The sequence below is a fragment of the Protopterus annectens genome, chromosome 9.part0, assembly GCF_019279795.1.
Source record: "Protopterus annectens isolate FY-2018-M chromosome 9.part0, PAN1.0, whole genome shotgun sequence".
NCBI lineage: Eukaryota > Metazoa > Chordata > Ceratodontiformes > Protopteridae > Protopterus > Protopterus annectens.
This window is the reverse complement of record NC_056743.1, coordinates 385,523,250-385,543,273: the sequence shown is the minus strand read 5'-3', so window position 1 is coordinate 385,543,273 and position 20,024 is coordinate 385,523,250. Positions and strand designations below refer to the sequence as shown.

Genomic DNA, 20,024 nt, shown 5'->3' with positions numbered 1-20,024 from the left:
GATTTACCCACTGTTGGCTTTGTTTGTTCACTCGTGCTTCATCCTCATGACCAAACCACACCAACCACGGGTATATCCAGCATTACCCACACCCAGCCATGGGCTATTGCTATATTAGTTTAATGCACCACATTGGTCTTACTGGGGGGGGGGGGGGTCATTCAATGTTTGGTCCTTTGAGGCAGACCTAATCAATAAGGAAGCCAGTTAAAAACCAATCAGTGATGCCTACTGTCAAAATGCTCAACACAGTAATATTCTGCTCTTTACGGTATTTCCTGAAACACAAGTAATACCCTGCTGTGTGGTCACAACATTCCTAACACTACAATTCTACAGTCAAGAAACAAGTACTATTTTATAACCATTAAAAGGAATGTCCTACCCTCTCCACAGTTACTGTGCTTAATTACATCATCAATGCAACAACAACATAATATCAGACAGTTGCAGAGAATTTGAAATTTGTGATACAGAAGATATAAGCACTACAAAGAATTCAGGTCTATAATGAAAGATGGAAGCAATGCTGCAACTGTTTTGTGCATAGCCTGCTTTCAGAAACTCTCAAATAAAATGCAGTACTACAGAAACAAAGCAACGAAGGTACACAGAGTAAAACTTTTCCCATAATTGCAATACAGGAAGCAAAAAGGATGCGGGGAAGAAACGCGTCTTAAAAATACCTTCTTTGTTTTCTTTTAAACAAAAACTGTAGGAGCTGTGCTTTAGAATGGTAGCACAAAACAGTAATTACTGCTTACAAAAAACAGTCCATTTTAAAACCTTGAATGTAATGAACATCATCCAAACAACCCATCTGCCCAGACATGAAAAACAGGACAGCTTTTTAAAGTAATTATTACTAATAAATTTGTGATTACCTCATCGGCCAGTGGGTACTGAACATGTGGGGCTTCCCACTCCTGTGAAATCCTGAATCGGTAGTCAACGCATCGTGGAATAAATGAGCAGCTAACATCCCCAATTTCTGGGTAAATCACTTTCAGACCTCCTCTGAAAAAATTGAAAAAAAAATGCATATTAGACCACATTTAATATTACACTTGATGTTCAGGTCTATAATCAGTACTTTTCAAGGGCTCCACAAAATAAAATTAAGCTACATTAAACTTCTCCTACTTTATTTTAATGACAAGGAAAATTACAGTTCTGTGACTATACTTACCATAAGAAAAGATCTTTTAAAGACAGTGGTCAGTGCAGTTTGTAAATCATAGCATTTGGGTTTCATCAACAGCAAAGTTGCTTCCTCCCAAGTAGAACAGCATTTCTCTTGCACTAAAGTAGATACCAATAAGAGGCTGTCTTATATCTCCCATTTAAGTAGCTTAGGCATGTACATTAGGCAAGAAACCCTACAAATGTATCATTTAACAGCTGTCAGGACATAACCCAACTATATGGAATAGGAAATCATGCAATTATACAGAACAGTATATGCACCAACTAAGATAAAGTTACTTAGTTAACCTGGATGACAGAAAAAAATACGATTACTGCTGCAGTAATTCTGCTCTCAAAGCCATACAGCTATGGTAAAGGTGCTCCAGACAACTGTAATATTTCACTTTGTGACGAGGGTTAGCATAGCTGTAAACGTTATAATCACAAGCAACAGGTAACAAACATGTGGTAGACAATTACAGGATTCTGTAGCACAGCAATGCCAAAAATCTTGCCTACCATAGACCAGATGTCTACACTGTAGTGTTTAACAAATGTATAAAGACTAATCCAGGCAACAGGCTTTGTGCAGAGACATTCCTAATGTTTACCAAGCAAACAGCAGGGGCGTTTTTGGTTCTCAAGTATTCCGTTTCACATACTCAAACAGAAGGCAATAAAAATATCCAAAAACACTAACAGTATCTGCTTTGTAACAAGAAAATCTTATTTAGTTTTTACACATCCATTTTCAGGTAACCTGCTTTAATCTTCATAGGCACATAGGAAAACTGGATCCATTCATGGTAGCCAGTGGGTGCAAGGCTTTGAATGTTAGTCAGGAGAGGGTGCCACTCTAGTAAGAAATGCACAAAAGCCACCTTTGGCTCTCAACTGTCCAAAGTTTTATAGAATGTCCAGATTTTTGCCTCATTCTTGGTCAGTGAGGGCTCAATTCACTAAATGATAGGCATTTCAGGTTCAGACTTCATGTCCCTCAGAAAAAGCATAGTAACATAAGACCTTTTAATCTATCAACTTTGTAAGTTTGAGAGAGCAATATTTAAAATCTGTCCCCCCAATTATTTTTGGCTTTGTCCAGATTCTTTGTGGAAAGAGGTTAAGAGGTATAAAATCACTCCAGCCATGAATCAAACTGGAGGAACCTGTTTCTCAGGAAGAATACAAAATCTTGATCAGAATGGGTCATTCAGAGTATCTTGAACAACCTGTGAACATTTAAAGTGAGTAACAAGTATTCTCCAGCTTTTTGGTAATTATAATAAAACAATGACAAACAAAACTTATTCAAGGAGACAGCAGATGCCTTCTTTCACGTAAAAGTAAGAGTAACCATTTAATGACATGCTCTCACTATTGAGAAAATGAAGATACATTAACTTTTTCCTTCTTTATTTTAATGACTAGGAGTACATGCTGACTTAAACAGCCCCTCCTGAACATTATTAGACATGAACTGCTCCCGCACATTCAATTTATTTTAAGTAATTTACCATTCCTTTTTAAAGATCTCGCCTCCACTTATTTTACCGCATTTACAATATTCAGTATTTCAGTTACAGCTGCTTTAGATTTTCCTTTCCCTTTTCTAGCACATATAATTGTAGACTATCAATAGCATTAAACTTGGTTAAAAGCTTACTATGGACAATTCCCCAGCTCCCAGCTCAAAATAATAATTTCTTTAGTTACATTTCCTACCCCAACATTTCTGATAAAGAATTCTATAGGGAATTTTTTAAATCTGCCAACTCATTACGATCCTACAAAACATGTTCCCAACTACCTTTCTTTTTCTCATCTCATCTCCAGCACTCACTAATGACCAGAAGAAACATTTTTCTGAAGTCTGCTGGAGGTATACAAATACCTATCCAAACACTTCAGTGCAATAATTCCAAACAGTCTGTAGTTTGTTGCATTCATGGAAGCCATGCATATATCTTCAAAATCTTCCTTTAAGTTTCCAATCTTTTCTAACCAATGTCGATGGAGTCTTATAGTACCAAATAGTATTTTCTAAGCCCTACAAATTATCTCTATAACAGCTGCTTCTGTTTTAGTCTCAAACTTTGCTGGTCATTTACACAATACTCCCCTATACCTTTCTCTTTGCCTATACTCTGATAGTAATCCCTGCTACAGAATGTAAATCAGTAACCTGCAGTCCAAACTTCTGCCTGGCCTCATCCCACTCTATTACCTTTCCTGCTCCAGCTATTTGTTCCCAATACCTTGGTTCCTTTCCTAATTTTCCCTAGTAAATTCCACCCCCATTTGCCTACTTTCTACGCCCTTACTTGCAGTTATCCCTATTGGTAAAATCTCCTTTCTCCATTCCCATGCTGCCTGTTATATGTAAAATGCTGTATGGTTGTTCTTTTTAACAGCCTGCATCCAAAATCCTGCTCGCTCCTTATTTCTTAACCACCCCCATTTCATCATTCCCACTTTGATTTATAACCTTTTTATTTATTGTTTATTTATTTCACATTTGTTGACCCAGCTAGTCTAACTGGATATATGTCCATTTTCAGTAGAGGTCCAGGGAGATCAGCTCCAAGACAAACAAGCACATACAAATACATCATCAAATAGCAAATAGTATACAAAAATTATATACAACAGTCACATATGCAGTACAGCATACAGGTTGGCACAGGATATTCAATGAGGGCAAGAATCATAACAATGCAATTCACAGGTACAAAACATTATACAGGTAAAGTCAATAGTAAAAAAGGAAGTTAATTTATCGTGATATTAATAAAGGATTACTTAAAAACTAAGTATCCACACAGCATAGAAATAATGTAAAACAGAGAGAGATGATAAATATATAGCAATAGGAAGGTATAACAGTAGGTGAGAAGTAAAGGACAGGGAAAGCCAAGTCTGAAAAGATAGATGACTAGTCAGGTTTGGTACAGGGGCATAGCTAGTGTGTTTTGAGGTAAAGTTTAAGTCTGTTTTTGAAGAATGGTAAGGAGGTGAGTGAGGAGAGATCACTGGGAAGAAGATTCCAGGATTTTCCAACAGCATTAGAGAAGAGAGAATCCCCAGCCCTGTTGTTAGGTTTAGAAGTGTGTACAAGAAGTTTGTCTGATGACTGTAAGGACCTCAGATTTTTATAGGTGGCGATGAGGGTAGATAAAATTGAAGTATTGGAAGGTTTATAAAGTGTGTTATAGGCGATGGTTAGTTGGTGGAATTTAATCAGGTTTTGTAGTTCCAGCCATCCTAGCTGCTTTAAATGTATACAATGGTGGGTTATAGATGTGTCATCTGTAGCAAATCTGGCAATGTTATTGAATGACATTTCCAATTTACTGAGGCTATTCTTGGATAGATTAGTGAAAATGGGTGAGGCATAGAGGAGTGTAGGGATTAGATGAGTGTGAGCTATAGTAGTTTTGGCTGTAGGAGAAAGGAAGGGTTTAATCCTATAGAAAGTGCTAAGTTTTTTGCTGACAGTCTTTATAGCATTGTTGATATGGATGCCGAAGTTCAGATAGTTGTCGATGGTGATACCAAAGAATTTGGTGGTAGGGTCAGGTGAGATTATAGTACCAATGGTGGATGTCACAGAGAAATTAAGAGAAGACTTTTGAGTAGGATTGAAGAGGAGGAGTGTTTTTTTTTTTTGGGGGGGGGTGGGGTTCAAAAGAAGACAGCGCTGTGTGAACCACTGTTCAACTGTGTTAAATACCTTCTAAGTAACAGAGTGAAGGTCTTGGATGGAAGTAGCTGAGCATATCAGTGTGGAGTTGTCAGCATACTGTATGCATGTGGCTTGGGGGATGGCTAGATGAAGGTCGTTAACAAATATGGAGAAGAGGAGAGGTCCTAATATGGACCCCTGAGGGACACCTAGGGTAATGGGTAGGTGGGTGGATAGAGTGTTATGCCATAATACTGCCTGCTGTCGTTTGTCAAGGTACGACTGGAACCATTTAATGGAAAGAGGGTCTAATGATAGAGATTTTAGTATGTTTATGAGAATCTGGTGATTTACTATGTCAAATGCTTTAGACAGGTCGATAAATAGAGCAGAAGAAAGATTATTATGGTTGCGGTTAATGCAATCAGTAAAGAAAGGAGGGCAGTGGTGGTGCTGTGTGAGGGTCTGAAACCATGTTGACAGTTGGAAAGTAAGTTATCAATTAAGTGGTCGTGTAATTGCCTATGCATGCATTTCTCCATGATCTTAGCTAAAGGAGAAAGTAGGGCAATGGGGCAGTAGCTTGAGAGCTCAGTGGAGTGTCGACCCTTATGCAGGGAGATAATATGGGAGACTTTCTATAAGGTACGGATGTGACCTTCGGTAATGGTTCCATTGATTAGTATGGAAATGGGGGTAGGCTAACCTTCTGCTTGAGTACTGTATATAAAGAATGTTGGGCCTTTTACACTACATTTTTGGATGACATTTCAATTCTATGGATAGATACTCGTGACAGGCTGAAGAAATTTTTAGTATATATAAATCATAATGAAAAAAGTAGTCAGCGTCCCTGCTAAATGGTTCTCTCACCAAAATCTCCGAAGTAGCAATGAATGAAAGTGTGAGATACCAGCCACGAAGGATGAACTCAAATTTACTCGATACTGAAACACTTGTAGTTAGTCAATGAAATCCAACTGCTTACAAAATATCCAAAAAGCTTTATTTAAAACAACGAGAATGAGCGCTTTCACGTGGTCCATCCACGCTTCATCAGATAACGCTTATCTGATGAAGCGTGGATGGACCACGCGAAAGCGCTCATTCTCGTTGTTTTAAATAAAGCTTTTTGGATATTTTGTAAGCAGTTGGATTTCATTGACTAACTACAAGTGTTTCAGTATCAAGTAAATTTGAGTTCATCCTTCGTGGCTGGTATCTCACACTTTCATTCATTGCATATACATAAATCATACAAGTGAGTTTTTAAAGTTTTCTCATAATATTGATGAGACAAAGATGAATTACTTGGACGTCAGGGTAAAAAAACGATGTAGTGAGGGGTAGGTATAGTTCAACTATTTTTAGGAAACCAACATTTTCAGGGTCTGAACATGAACGAGCGATCAAAATGTCGCGTACAACATGCTCGACATACTATGATCGCTCGATCATGTTATCGAAACCCAAAAAGACTGAAAAAAACAAAATCAAAAGATTTTGTTTGTCCCACTCCAGACATACAACCAATTCATACAAAAGTACAGTTTTGTACCTACCATAAATGTAGATGTTCGAGGATTCCATTGCTGCAGTCCTTACTATTGGGTATAGTCCGCATCCAGTCGGCCCGAATACCAGAGTATAAGGCTGACGTCGGTCAGGGCGCATTAGACTGGCGTCAGTACGTCAGGGTACTAATGCGCATGACCGGCGCCATATCCTCAGTCTTTTCTTGCCCCAGATGTCAGAAGACCCTAAAAAGACAAGGCCCAAAATACCTGCACCAAAACATGAACAATATATACAAAAATAGAAGCAGGTAAACTCACCTACACAACCACCCCTAAACACAGAGGGGAAGGAGGGAGGGTAAATTGGACTGCAGCAATGGAATCCTCGAACATCTACATTTATGGTAGGTACAAAACTGTACTATGTTCTTCGTTTCCATTGCTGCAGTCCTTACTATTGGGTAGAATCCCAAAGCAGAGGTAAGGGAGGCTGGCAAATCATAAAGAAGCAGGAGCTGACAACATGCCTTGCAAAACAGCTGTGGCAAAACCAGCCCTAGACTTAGAGTAGATAGGAAGGTGATAATGCTTAGAGAAAGTATGCACTGAACTCCAAGTAGCTGCTTCCAAAATATCCTTAGTTGCCACCCCGTAGAAATGCTGTTGAAGTGGCAGTAGCCCTAGTGGAATGAGGCCTAATCCCAGCTGGAACCTCCTTGCCATGATGGGAATAACAAAATGCAATGCAAAAGCCAATCCACCTAGAAATAGTTTGTTTTGACACAGGCTTGCCCTGAACTCAAAGCAAAAGAAACAAACAACTGCTGAGACTGCCTAAAATCCTTAGTCCTGCTTAAGTAATAACGCAATTGCCTGTGTACATCTAAAGTATGCAAAATCTTTTCCCCTTTATTTTGGGGGTCTGCATAAAAGTAGGCAAATGAATAGTTTGGTTTAAAGCCACACTAGAAACCACCTTAGGCATAAAGGAAGGATTAGTGCGTAATGATACCCTATCCTTATGGAAAATCAAAAGGGCTCGACTGCCATAAGGGCCTGCAACTCAGACACCCTTCTTGCAGAAGTAATAGCCAACAAAAAGCAGTCTTCCATGACAAATATTTCAATTCAGCAGTAGCCGAGGCTCAAAAGGTTGTAGAGTAAGTTTTTCCAACACAAAATTGAGATCCCAAGCAGGAGTAGGAGCTCTACGTGGGGGTCTTATATTTTTGCCCTCTAAGAAACTGCTTGAACAAAGGATGCGAAAACAATGGTGGGTCACAATCATAGTGAGCTGAGATTGCTGCAGCATGAATCTTAATGGAAGAGAAGGACAGACCCTTGTCCAGTAACTCAGTAAGATATTGAAGAGCCATACTCAAATTAGGCTCAGAAATCTCCAAATTCTTTGCTTTACTCCAAAATAAAAATCTCTTCCATTTTGCTGCGTACACTTTCCTTGTACTAGGTCTTCTAGCTTCCTAATCACATTTAAAACTTGTTGAGGAAGTTGAGACCTGCTGTGTTTCAACACAGAATATGCCAGGCTGTCAGATGAAGAGAGTGAAGCTTGACATTGAGCAGATGACCGTCCTGCTGGGAAAACAGATGTGGAATCAAAGGTTAAGGCCATGGAGGCTTCTTTACCAGACTCCGTAGTAGAGGGTACCAGTGTTGCCAAGGCCAATCTGGAGCTATCAAAATCATCCATGGCCTGTCCTGTCTGACCTTTAACAGTACCTTTGGAAGAAGAGGCAGAGGTGGAAAGGCATACACATGAAGGTTTGTCCAACTGAAAGACAGAGCATCCACTTTCCAAGCTGTGTGATGAAACCCCTTTGTGCAAAACTGTGGCAGCTGGTGGTTTAGTGGAGAAGCGAACAGATCTATGTCTGGAGTTCCCCATGACACTGTCAATTTCTGAAATACATGAAGATCCAGTTTCCACTTGTGGGGATCCATGATTTGTCTGCTTAACACATCTGCTAAGGAGTTCTGTGCTCCTGGCAGAAACCTTGCCTGAAGAGTTAGGTGCAAGCGTGCGCAGATCTCCCATAAAATCATCGCTTGCCTGCATAGAGGATAAGAATGTGTTCCCCTTGTTTGTTGAAGTACCACATGACAGTTGTGTTGTCTGTTAGAATCAACACCTGCCCTGGAAGAAGTAACTCCTTGAAAGCCAGCAATGCGAACTGGACTGCTAACATCTCCTTCATGTTGATATGTAGATGCTGTAGTCTGGCAGGCCACTTGTCTTGTATCCACTTTCCATTTAGATGAGCTCCCCAAGCAATGTCTGAGGCATCTGTCGGTAAAATCTGACTCGCCTCTGGCCGGGTCACAGAGAGTCCCTCGTTTAGGTGACATTCCTGAGCCCACCACAAAAATTCTCTTTGAAGGCAAGGTATTATTTGAATGACAGTGTCTAAATCCTGGCAGTGCTGTGTCCATACATTTTTGAGATACCATTGTAACTTCCTCATATGCAGTTTGGCATTGGGAAGCACCAGAATACAAGATGCCATGAACCCTAATGCTTGAAGGACTGTCTCTGCAGTCAGCACGGACTGATGAGATAGTTGATGGAAGTAAAGTGATAGACTCTTTTGTTTGTCCGGGGTTAAAAGGCCATCTGGGCTGCTGTATTCAGTCTCACACCCAGAAAGCACATGTCTTGAGAGGGTACTAGACTGGACTTTATTTCGTTCACAGAATACCCTAGGCATCTTAGCACTGCTATAAGATATTCCAGATGCTGTAGAAGGTCTTCCTTTTCTTGAGCCAGAATCAGGCAGTTGTCTAAATAAGGATAGATTTGAAGTCCTTGTAGCCTGAAGTAAGCTATCACTGGAGCCAGAACCTTTGTGAATACTCTGGGCAGTAGATAAGCCAAAGGGCAATGCAGAGAACTGATAATGAGAATTTCCAGCTCGAAACCGCAGATACTTCCTGTAACTTAGCCTGATAGGCACATGAAGGTAAGCTTCCTTGAGAACTAAAGTTACCATCCAGTGATCTTTGCCCAGCAGGTAAAAGCTGTTGTAACGTCAACATCTTGAACTTGGGAATGTCCAGATAAGTGTTGAGGAGAGATAAATCCAAAAGCAGTCTCCACGTGTTCCCCTTTTTTGGTACTAGGAACATGCGAGAATAAAATCCTAGGCCCCTTTCTGATACAGGGACTGGCTGAATGATGTCCAACACCCATCTGTCTTGAGTAATTAAATCCCAATTTTCTTTGAAAAGAGACAGTCGTCCTTCCAAAGGAGCTGCCAGACGAGAATCTACTGGCAGCTGAAAAGGCAGGTCATTGGGTCTGTTTACGAAAGGACTGACCCCTGCCCTCACCAGAAGTCTGAGCAGGTGAACTCCCTGTTCTAGGCCTAAAAGAACCTTGAGCCCTGCCCTACCACGTCTAGACCTACCCCTAGACTGGGAATCATAAGCAGGATATGTCCACCCCTTAGCAGGCCAATTTCTACTAAACTTCGGTGGCTGTACCTGCAAAAAATCTTGAACAGTTTGCATAGACTTAGCTTTGTCCTCCATTTTCTTTAAAACTGCTTCCACAGGTGAACCAAACAACACATCAGACTGTAAAGGAGCATCCAAAATCCGTGTCTTAACATGCTCAGCCAAATTTTGATCCCTCAACCAGGCATGCCTGCGAAGAACAGAACTAGTGGCAGCCACCCTCGAGGAGGCCTGCACAGCATCAAAACCACATTGCAAAGAATGCTTGCCCACTTGTTCAGACACATAAACTAAATCCAGCAAGTCTTTACAATCAATACCTTCCGCCAAAGCATCCACCTTAGATTTCAATTGTGAAAGGAGATAATTTTGATATTTCAGCATGTGAAACTGACAATTCAACCCTCATGGCTAGAGTGGAAGAAGTATACACTTTCTTACCCCACCTATCTAACGCCCTTGCCTCTTTGTCAGTGGGAACAGGATTTTTAACCACAGAGGCCTTAACACCTTTAGGCCCCTGAGAAACAGTTTCTGGGTCCCCTAGGACTCTTAAACAAATACTTATGAGCTTCGGGCACCCTATAGTACCTATCAGGTTTAACAGGAGCAGGAGGCAAAGAATCAGGGTTCAGGGAAGCCTCTGCAAAAACATCTTCCACCACATTCAACACAGGAGGTATAGCTAAGGGCCTATGCTGGGGTAAAAAGAATTCCCTAAGTCTCTTCCTGGAATCAGAGTAATCCTGGCCTTCCCATTTAAAGTGCTCCCTCATGGAATGCAGAGTCTCTGAAAAAATCCTCAGGAGGAGAAGCCGAAGGAGTGGCATCATCCACATCAGAATCAGAATAATGAGGATACTCCTGCAAATCTTCCGCAGAAGACTCAGAAGCCCCTGAACCCTGTTCAAAACTGTCAAACTCTGGTTCCACTCTAGGCCTCTTATCAGGAGGGCCCATAGAACCTCTAATCATAGTAATCAAATCTTCTACCATTTTAAGCATATGTTTCTTAGGTACAGAACCCGAAAGGCTAGGAGAAGCCCCTACTGAAGCTGAAGTTGGCCTACCTCTAAAAGAAGTTTTGGCAACAGAAGGAGAGGCTCTAACTACTTTGGGAAGAGAGGGAAGAATAGTTACCTGAGAAGCCCCTACAGCCTGGCCTGCCTCCTGAGAGGCTACATCCTGTAAAAGTAAAGTATCTGCCTGAGACTCCATAGAAACTCCTGGCAAAACCTGTGGCTCCACTGAGCGCTCTAAAGAACCGACGTCTGGGACTGCCGGTTCATCAACCCAAGGCTTCGCTGTTTTGTCCTTGTGCTTCTTGGCGGGCCGGAGCATCCGACGGCATTTTATAATTGCAACGCTTCCCAAACACTAATCTGGCACAGTCTAACCTCCTCTTAATAGTGCGTTTGTTAAACCTAGCACAAGAGCGGCAACCAACAACGTCCTGCTCAGGCCCTAAACAAGGTATACACAATGTATGGTAATCCCTATGAGGTATTTGTTTCCCACAAGAAATACAGTTATTCACTTTTTCTGACATCCGGTTAAATACTGAGGCAAGAAAAACAAAATGTTCCCCAACGGGTACTTAGCCAACTCTGATTCGGTCTGAAACTCCGGTTTCGGAAATATTTCAGAACGCCAACCTGCACTCGCAAAACTGCTTCTGCATCGGACCACGCGGCAAAAAAGACTGAGGATATGACGCCGGTCATGCGCATTAGTACCCTGACGCACTGACGTCAGTCTAATGCGCCTGACCGACGCCAGCCTTATACTCTGGTATTCGGGCCGACTGGATGCGGACTATACCCAATAGTAAGGACTGCAGCAATGGAAAACGAAGAACATCCTCTACACACTCACATCACTCAAACACCTACTCAAACACACATACTTTTAAAACAAAGTGGGGGGCTTCGCCCCCCCACACCCCCCTAACTAAATATACCAACTCTGATATCGCTGTACATTGGGGAAAGGGCAATTTCCCGGTAATCGTGCAAGCGATTACTGGGAAATCGTCCTTTCCCCAATGTACAGCGATCTCGGAGTTGGTATATTAAATAAAGCAGCCTCTTATGAAGCCATTCCTGACAGTGTAGCGTGTTTATGTCGCATGCTACACTCACCAGGAAGGCCAACCAAAACATTTTGGAACTCCAAATTTCAACATCTGGAGGTTCCGATTACATGAATGGTCGATCAAAGTATGTTGAGTATCTTGTACTCGACATTTTGATCTCTCGTTCATGTAATATAGACTCCATTTTCAAATTCATATTTACATTACACTATCTGGCACCCAAACATCAAAAGACAGCAGTTGTTAAAAGACAACTAGTTAGGGCAGCCAAGATGGTGTCTGACAAATTCATTTTATAATGAATGTGATGTTATAATAAAAATGTTTAGTAGAAGAGGTTATCCTTAATGTTTTTTGGAAGAAATATGGAATGAGGTCAAAACAAAGAGAGGCAGGCTTTTATGTGCCTATTTTAAATGGTAGTAGTGAAGAAGCAAACATAGAAACCACCAATAAGGTGACAATATATGAAAATAATAAGTTATTCATTACTATGTATACGGCAGATAGTAAGGAAATTGTAAAATCTATTTAAAAAAGTTAGAATTTAATTATATTAGAAGAGGAAACTAGAAAACAGACACCTACCCCACAATATTTAAATAACAAACAGGTCATTTAAAAAATCGTTAAAAAGAGAAAACACTTTTTGTTTAATAAGTGATTTGAAAAGAAAAGGAGCCATAAAATGAGGGAATTGTTCCCAATGTAAATATATCATGGAGGAAGATGTTTTTAGTGTCCACAATAAGATATACAAGATTCAAGGACACTACATGTCATACAAGACAACTGGTGCATATGGCAAGATATAAATTACATCCAGCCTTTTACATATGGAAGACCTGTAGAAAATTTAAAGAGAGGATCTATGAGCACTTGATGGATATAAAAAACAAAAAGATGTTTAATGCTTTATATAGGCACATCAAAATATATAATAATCACATGCTTTGTTTTTTTTTTTTTTATCAGTGAACGGGTAAAGAATGACATGCGAGAGAGAATTCAAAAACATTTAGATCTAGCTGAATTAAAATTAAATGCAATTGACAGTCAAGGGTTAAATGATGCTTGTTCGATTAGTCCACTTTTAAAATTGAGATATAACAACGTTTTTTAGAATGATATGATTTTACTGGATGTTATTTTGTTAATATTAGGTTTAAATTGCATAACTGGAGTCAAGTGATTCTGATTATTGACTAACACATGACTTTTGCTGTGTGTTTAAGTGTGTGGAAGTTAGTAGAGCTTGTTCTGAGGAAGTTCCATACAACAGGAATGAAAACACTAAACTCTTTAAATAAATAGTAATTTTACCGCTGGCTTTACATTCGCGGTGGTGGTGCTGCAGTAGCGTTGTCACCTCACAGTCAGACATTGTCCGGTTCGATTCTCAGCTAGAGCATCTTCTACGTGGAGACATGCGTGAATGGGCGTACCCTCGTTGAAGGTTGTGCGTCAGGGCTGGTAACTCGGCACATAAAAATCAACTACCAATCATTAGCGGACCGGAGTTCCGCTGTGGTGACCCCTAACCGGGAAAAGCCGAAAGACAAGACATCGCTGGCTTTACGTTATTGTTCTTGTACACTGTATTCATAGGGTCTATATTAGAACATCGAAGTTTCAGAACTTAGAATGTTCTAATATCTACACCTACTAACCGAAAACCGATAAGACCGAAAATTTAGAACAGCAAATTTTTTCCTAGGGAAAAAATTTGCTGTTCCAAAACACATACACACAACACAAACACACCAAACAAACAGCAATCCACACACATACACCTAAAATCTTACATCTAAACCTAGACTAAACTGTACATACACCACTATTCTACCCACTTACCTTAACCCAAACCCTAAGGTCCGCCACTATCGCACACACACCTCACCCGTGCCCTAACCCTAACTCACCTATCCCACCCTGACCCTCACATCCAAACATTCGCACACTTACCTAACCCGCGCCCTAACCCTAACTCACCTATTCTACCCTTACCCTCACATCCACACAATCGCACATTTATCTGAACCCGACCGTAACTTTCCACCGCAGAGCTGAAAATAGCGAAGTGACAGGAACAGACAACCGAATTCTTTCCCTAGGAAAGGATTTGGTTATCTAAAATTTCGCTATTTTCAGCTTTTGCTTATTAGGTGTTGATATTAGAACATTCGAAGTTTTGAAACTTCGATGTTCTAATACAGACCCTATTCATATACTAAATACGTCATCTTAACATGGGTATTGCTGAACCAATTCATGTGCAACTGCATAATTCACTGCTATAACCTTCAGTCATTGTCACAGGTTCCTAGAGAAGTATTACGCTAACTGCCTTTGCGAGTCATTTTAAGCCTAGCTAATTTCCCTTTTTGTGCTTGAATTAACCTATGCCAGTGATGGCGAACCTATGACATGCATGTCAAAGGTGACACATCATAACATTTTGGGGTGACACACTAGTGTTCATCAGCACCCAAGTTACCATAGAAACTGAATGAACAAAAATACAAGAAATGTTTGACCCTGCACTTATGTATTAAAACTCCGCAACAAAAAAAGTCAATAATTGATTTTAATCAGATAAAATGCAATGTGTTCAATTCAAATTTACTATCAAAAGTAGGGTAATTTTTGGGTGCACTATTTTAAGCCCAATTATCACTGTACATATTGTTTTCTCAAGTTCACTAATTTTTCTTTTACTTTTTAATACATAGCAGCACACATGATTGAACTGTATTTTTTAAATAAATGAATATGTAAGGAATGGTTTCTCTTTTGTCGGGGGGGGGGGGGTGACACGCCAGCAGAGCCAAGATAGGCATTTCCTGAATTGTTGACACACCAAGCCCAAAAGGTTCACCATCACTGACCTATGCCATTTGGTTAGAAATCGGCCTTGCCCATCCCATGCTCAATAACTTTTAGTTATGTACTTACCATAACTTCGGATGTATGGGATCTATCTCGCCTACATTCATAACTGATGACTCAGCCACTATATAGTAGAACGAAGTCTCTAATTGGCTGGGCTACCCCTTATCCCAGAATGCACCACTCCTGCTTCCCCAGATCTTTTTTGTTCGCTTTCATAGCTACATCCAGACACAGAGACATACCAGCAACTGTAACAAACTAAAGTCCTTCAAGAGAAAAACTCAGTAAGTAGCAACATTCCCTCTAAATCCAATGGGAAGGGGAAGGAGGAATGCGGTATGAATGATGTGAGATGGATCCCATGCATCTGAAGTTATGGTAAGTACATAACTAAAAGATGTAATGGGATCCTATCTCGCCTACATTCATAACTGATGGGACAGCGTCCCTAGCACCTAAATCCCGGGTGGCTCATTGGAAAACACTCCTGAGAACTGTGGAACCAAAGGAAGCTCTACCCCGAGAAGCCACATCTATCTTGTAATGAGAAATGAAGGTGTGTGGAGAAGTCCAGGTAGCGGCCGCACAGATATCATCTATCGATAATTTGGAGTGGAATGCTACAGAAGTAGCCATTGCCCTGGTAGAATGAGCCCTGACTGGGAAAGGTAGCTCTTTGCCGGACCATGAATAAATGAAGGAGATGCAATCTTTAATCCATTTGGCTATGGTGGTTTTAGCCACCGGTTGACCCAACCTATTTTCCGCAAAGGACACAAACAGCTGATCTGACTTTTGTGTCTGATTGGTCCTACTTAAATAAAAACGCAGTTGTCTGTGAACATCCAATTGATGGAAAATATATTCTGCGCTATTGGAGAATTTGGGAAAAAACACAGGGAGCTCCAAGGATTGTTGAATGCATAAGGGGGATGCTACCTTGGGCAAGAAAGAGGGATTTAACTTGAGGGACACACTGCCCTTGTGAAAAGTCAAATAAGGTGGATTAGAACAGAGAGCCTGAAGCTCTGAGACCCGCTTGGCAGAGGTTATTGCCACCAAAAAAGCGGTTTTCCAAGATAGAAATTTTGTATCACAAGTAGCTGCTGGTTCAAAGGGGCGGGCAGTTAAAGAAGCTAGAACCATATTCAGGTCCCAAGGGGGCACAGGATGGGCTATTGGGGGCCGAAGCAGCCACGCCCCTTTAAGGAAAGATTTGCAAAGCCTGTTTGCCATTAAGGAAGGCTCAAAGGAGACATGAAAATTATAGATAGCCGCCAGTTGGACTTTAATTGTGGAAACTGAAGAGCCCAAATAAAACAAAGAAGCCAAGAATTCTAAAACCTGAGGTACTGGGGCGGTAAGGGGATCTATACCTTGTTGCTGGGCCCAAAGAGCAAACCTCTTCCACTTGCTGGAATACAGTTTAATAGTGGAAGGTTTGTGAGAAGAGGACAAAATGTGGGTGACGTCTGGAGAAAAAGAGTTATCTCTGACTAAGGTTGGAAGTGGAGTAACCAAGCGGCCAACCTCAAGGACCTGAGGGATGAGTGAGACTGTCCCAACTGATGAGTCAACAGGTCGGGCACCAGGTCCAGAAACCATGGGCCCTCCACCGCATACCTCAGAAGGAAGGGGAACCAAACCTGACGAGGCCAGTGTGGAGCGATCAAAATCATGTCGCTTCCTAGATAAATCGCCTTCTGTATCACCTTCAGGAGAAGGGGAACCGGAGGGAAGGCGTAAAGTAGACCGGGGGGCCAACTGCGAGCTAGAGCGTCCCTGGGAATCTGCCCCTGACAGGGAGTCAGAGTGAAGAACTCCCTGCATTTCGCATTGTGAGGGCTGGCGAACAAGTCGCAACAAGGGAGGCCCCACTTGGCGAAGATGTTTGCAGCCACCCTGTCGTTGAGGGACCACTCGTGGGGCAACAGGAGAGTCCTGCTCAGCCTGTCTGCAATCACATTGGATTTCCCCGGAATGTGCGTTGCCACTAGGAAACGCTGGGTAGAAATCACCCAATGCCACACTCTCATGGCCTCTCGGCAAAGAGGGTAGGACCTGGTTCCGCCTTGCTTGTTTATGTACCAGACTACCGACATGTTGTCGGATAGGATCGCAATAGTACCCCAGGGAAGAGCATGATGAAGTGCTTGCAACACCAGTAGCACCGCTCTCATTTCCAGGATATTGATATGTAAGTGCGTTTCGTGAGCCTGCCACGTGCCTTGGACAGACCTGTGCAGATAATGACCCCCCTACCCTATCTGGGAGGCGTCCTTGGTCACCGTGGCGACGGGAGGCTGAAGGGCAAAGGGTCGCCTCTGGTCCAGGTTGGACGGAAGCAGCCACCAACGTAGGTCCTGCCGGCAAATTTCGGTAATCTGGACCAAATGGTTCAAGGGAAGTTCCTGAAAGGACCATTGAACCGACAGTAGCCATTGCAGCACCCGCATGTGCAGCCTGGCTAAGGGGACTAGAAGAATAGTTGAGGCCATCGTGCCCAATAACTGCAGAATCAGTCTGGCATGAACTCGTGATCTGGGTAACAAGGTTTGAACCTGAGACTGCAGGACCCGAATCCTTTCTACCGGCAAGAATGCCCACATTCTTCTTGTGTCTAACTCTGTGCCTATAAAGGTAATACGCTGAGACGGCTGCAGCACAGATTTTCCCCAATTGAATGTGATTCCTAGTGAATGACCCAAACTGACTGTGGTCATAAGCGCCCTAACTAATAGATGCTTGGAGGTGGCAGTAAGGAGCCAGTCGTCTAAATAGGGAAACACTTGGAATTCTAGACTTCTCAAGTGAGCTGTCACTTGCCAGACACTTGGTGAACACCCTGGGGGCTGTGGTGAGACCAAAGGGCAGTGCTCGGAACTGGAAATGACTGGTTCCCAGGCGGAAGCATAAATGACTCCTGAACTCTTGACTTATCAGAATGTGATAGTAAGCGTCCTTGAGATCTATGGAGCACATCCAGACATCCTTCTTCAATAACAGGAAAATGGACTGAAGGGTGACCATTCGGAATTGGGATTTTTTTACAAAGCGATTCAATGATCTGAGGTCCAAAATGGGCCTTAAGTCCCCTGTCTTTTTTGGCACCAAAAATAGTCTTGAGTAAGTTCCTGATCCGATCTGGTCGGCGGGGACAGGCTGGATGACTCCTTTTCTTAGCAGCTTTGAAACCTCGACCGCTGCTTGATCCCGCTGACTGGGTGGCACATCCGGGATTTTCCTGATAGGAAGAGGGGGGATCTTGATGAAAGGGATAAGATAGCCTCCAGTTATGGTTCGGAGCACCCACTGATCCTTGGTGATAGATTCCCAAGCCTGTGGGTGTTCCGCAAAACGACCCCTGACTGGCTCCGGGGATGTGCAGTCGGGCCACGTCTCAGGGACGGGGAGCGTAGGATGGACCACGAAAGGAATCGCTGTCTCCAGAGTTACGGGGGCCTCTGCCGCCTCTGGGGCGGCATCTTCCTGAATCCCCCCCCCCTGCCTCTAGATGGGGGATCACTCGGTGGAGTAGGGAAAGACCTTTGAGATTTCCTGAACCACATTTTCCCTCCTCTCTGGGCCTTGGGGTAAGGTCTAGAGGGAGCGGAAAAATGGGCCCCCACGGCAGTCAAGGTCTTGCCCTCCTGCTCGCACCGAGTCAGTGTGTCCTTCACCTTGGGTCCAAACAGGGAGGACCCATCAAAGGGGGCATTGGTGAAGGAAGGCTTAAAAGCCTCCGCAAAGGGACACAAGCGTAACCAGGCGTGTCTTCTAAGAGCCACGCCTGTTCCCGCTGCTCTACTCACCCCTTCGGCCGCATATGAGATGAGCCTCATGGACGAGTTGACTATCGAAGATACGGTAGTCATCTGGGCGCCAACAGTTTGGGCTAACGCCTCAGGAAGATTACCCGTAAGAGACTTAACTAACTCTTTGAGGAGGTCCCTTTGGAGCCTGGTAAAATGACAAAGGTAATTCAGCGACCACAGGGTAAAGGCCGTTGAAGAAAGGGTACGCTTCCCGTACCTATCCATGCTCCTGGAATCCTTATTAGGAGGGTGAATAGACGTTGAAGCCTCTGCCACGTCTTGCCGAGTGGCAGATGCCACCACCATCGCATCTACTGCAACTCCTTTGGTCAAAAATTCCTTTTGAGGAGGGGCTGAGAGGAACTTGTTAGGCCTGGCGGGCACCGGTTCCACAGAGTCAGGGTGTTGCCACACCCTTCGAGAAACTAAATCTAGTAATTCATCGAAGGGTGGAGACACCCAGGAGGTGGAGGGCTGGGCCCCAAAAGCCTTGAGGAAGACTGACTCCTCCGCGGAAGGGGTTTTGGACTGCCAATCACCTCTCTGTCTCAGGATCTCGAGGATATCTGAGAATGAGACGTCATCAGAGGACGATTTTGGGGACCCCTCCGCATCATCGAGGTCAGTATCTGAAGTGATAGACTCATCCTGGGAGTCAATGTGCTTCCTCTTGCACAATTTTTTTCTTGGAGGTTCATCTGAAGCGGATTCAGAAGGATCTCCCGGGAGAAGGGAACCCCCCAAGGGGGTATCCTCAGGCCCTGGGGCCCCACTGTCGTGGGAATGAAGCACACCAGAAGCACCAGTTCCCAAGTCTAGGGACGGTGAGGTAGAGACTTGCTGAGCCGGCAAGGACATGGCCAGCGCACTCCTCATGGTCTCAAAAGCAGGACCTCCAGACTCTACGGAGGACACCGGCTGAGAGACCACGACGGTACTGGGAATTCCTGCGGCCGACGCTCCGAGGGGAAGACTAGGCACCGAAGCTACCAGTTCCAAAGTGTTCCCCTTGGCCCCGACCGAGGAAGTCCCGGTACCGAACCCTGACGCCAAGGACAGGGTAGGAATGATGGTCGGAACAGAGAAGCTCCGAGGGATTCTCGGTTCCGACTGGACAACTCTGCTCCGCTCTACCATCACCGACTCCAACGGCTCCGAGGAGGTTGGAGGAGGAATCGGATGCGAAGTGGGGACCGGCTCCGGAGCCGAGTGGGCTGGAGCCGAAACCATTTTTGCAAAAACCGGGGACTGGAAAAGCCTCTGGATAACTCTGTCCAAATCTGAGTCTGACAACCTGGAGGATTTAGAGGAAATAGATGGGGGCCGAGACGACTTCTCTCTCGGCTCCGATAGACCAGGGG

The 20,024-nt window shown here is 43.2% G+C and overlaps 1 protein-coding gene across 1 annotated transcript in view; it reads right to left on the bottom strand.

Annotated features, from left to right (window-relative positions):
• Window positions 1–243: 243 nt before the first annotated feature.
• PEBP4 (phosphatidylethanolamine binding protein 4) overlaps window positions 244–20,024 on the bottom strand; it is a 349,888-nt gene continuing 330,107 nt past the window's right edge. The window contains exons 3-4 of the mRNA XM_044082114.1: window positions 885–1,017; window positions 244–333 (exon numbers count right to left, since the gene is read on the bottom strand). Of these exons, the coding sequence (XP_043938049.1) occupies window positions 244–333; window positions 885–1,017 (223 nt within the window). The remainder of the gene's footprint in view (window positions 334–884; window positions 1,018–20,024) is intronic.